This window comes from Otolemur garnettii, unplaced genomic scaffold, assembly GCF_000181295.1.
Source record: "Otolemur garnettii isolate 467f Iridium unplaced genomic scaffold, OtoGar3 scaffold00153, whole genome shotgun sequence".
Taxonomy (NCBI): domain Eukaryota; kingdom Metazoa; phylum Chordata; class Mammalia; order Primates; family Galagidae; genus Otolemur; species Otolemur garnettii.
This window is the reverse complement of record NW_003852548.1, coordinates 2,612,552-2,614,495: the sequence shown is the minus strand read 5'-3', so window position 1 is coordinate 2,614,495 and position 1,944 is coordinate 2,612,552. Positions and strand designations below refer to the sequence as shown.

At 43.9% G+C, this 1,944-nt stretch overlaps 1 protein-coding gene across 2 annotated transcripts in view; it reads right to left on the bottom strand.

The window, feature by feature from the left end:
* HDAC6 (histone deacetylase 6) overlaps window positions 1-1,944 on the bottom strand; it is a 27,715-nt gene that overhangs the window by 19,822 nt on the left and 5,949 nt on the right. For both annotated transcript variants that reach the window (XM_023519031.1, XM_012811321.2), the window contains exons 9-10: window positions 1,091-1,195; window positions 905-973 (exon numbers count right to left, since the gene is read on the bottom strand). In XM_023519031.1, the coding sequence (XP_023374799.1) occupies window positions 905-973; window positions 1,091-1,195 (174 nt within the window). The remainder of the gene's footprint in view (window positions 1-904; window positions 974-1,090; window positions 1,196-1,944) is intronic.

The following is a 1,944-nucleotide window of genomic DNA, read 5'->3' as shown; positions in this document are numbered from 1 at the left end:
AAAAAAAAAAAAAAAATAGAAGTTCATCCTACAGCTATACTCAGAGAAGTGCAATATTATTTATTTACAAGACTATTCACAGCAGAATTGCTAGTAATAGCAAAAACTGAGAAACATCTTGATTGTCCCAGGGTTAAGTGACCAGAGGTGCAGTCATACAGTGGAATATTATAAAGAATGAGAGGCACTAACATAGAGAGGTGTCCACCATATGCTGTTAAGTTTAAAGCAAGTTGCCAAATAACATGTGGATTATTCCATTAGGCAGTGTATTATCTTTATTATCATTATTTTTAGAGACAGAGTCTCATTCTGTTGCCCTCCGTAGAGTGCCGTGGCATCTTTAGAGACTTTGGGGGCTCAGCCTGCTTGTTACAACTAGATTACTCATTGTTTCTACGCCTTTTTTTTTTAGAGACAGAGTCTCACTTTATCACCCTCGGTAGAGTGCTGTGGTGTAACACAGCTCACAGCAACCTCCAACTCCTGGGCTTAGGTGATTCTCTTGCCTGAGCCTCCCAAGTAGCTGGGACCACAGGCGCCCACCACAATGCCCGGCTGTTTTTTTGTTGCATTTGGCTGTGGCCGGGTTTGAACCCGCCACCCTCGGTATATGGGGCCAGAACTCTACTCACTGAGCCACAGGCGCTGCCTGGGCCAAATCCTGTCTCTATTAATTCTTCTGTGTGACCTCTTAACCTGGAAGCCTAGTTCTCCCTCTGTGAAAGGGAGAACCCAATAGTCCCTGCCTCAGAATGAAATTAGGAGACAGAAGACACATAGAGCAGCATAGACTGTGGTCTCAGGGCAGGCCCAATGAATGAGAATGTATCTCCTCTCTCCTGACCTTTCTGACTGGGCCTATAAGGGTGGTAGGTGGCTGGGGGTGGGACTTGGGGTATACCTGGGGTCCTGGTTGAAGATGAACTGTGTTCCTTGACCATGGTGTACATCCCAATCCACAATAAGGACCCTGTGAGTAGGAGAGAAAGGGGACTCTGCAAGGGGATAAAGGTAAATATGGGGGAAGAGCCCAGACTAGGATACCACACCCCATACCATCCCATCACACCCGCCCTCTGCTGCTGACCTCTGGATGCCGTGCTTCTGTTGAGCATAGCGGGCAGCCAAAGCCACGTGGTTGAACATGCAGTACCCATCCATAAGACTATGCTGTGCATGGTGTCCAGGAGGCCTAGGCAGGACAGGGAAGGTTATTGACTGGGGGGAGAGTTCTTCTCTGCAGAGATAGACTCTCCCCTGCTCCCTAATCCTAGATTGCCAACTTCTCTAATGCTGATGCTTGCAAATATGGCAGGAACTGAGTAACTGGACCCTTCAAACTGCTCTGACCAATCTATTGCTTTCTCTCCAAAGGAGATTTGAAAATGTTCATTAAATTATCAATGCATACATTCTCATACTCAGGCACTGTACTGTGGGGACTTAGCCCACAAGCTATATAACAAAAAGAGTGAAATAACATGTTTATAATTGAACTACCAGGTTTGCTGCGACATTGTTTTTAAAATAGCAAGTGATTGGGAAGAACCAAAATGTCCGTTGGTAGGGGACTGGTTAACTTAGGTGCATTTACACAATAGCATTCTACCAGGGTCTAAGCTACATACTGTTAGAGAAAGCCTTCCAAGATATGTAAATATAAAAGTATGGTATGGAAGGGAGTGTGTCAAGTGCCACCATGTGTAGTTGAAAAGATGGGAGGGGAGATAAAAGCTATATCTTATGCATTTCATAAATTGTAGGATCCTAATGATGACAAGATGGACCACGATTTTACATGCCAACAACAAGGCAGAAAATGCTACCAATGAAATTCTGAGACATATTGTAAGATGCATCTGAATTTTAAGATGTTGCAGATATGAAAAAATGGACACCTGAGAGTCAATGATATGATATTTATGCCTTTTTTTTTTTTTT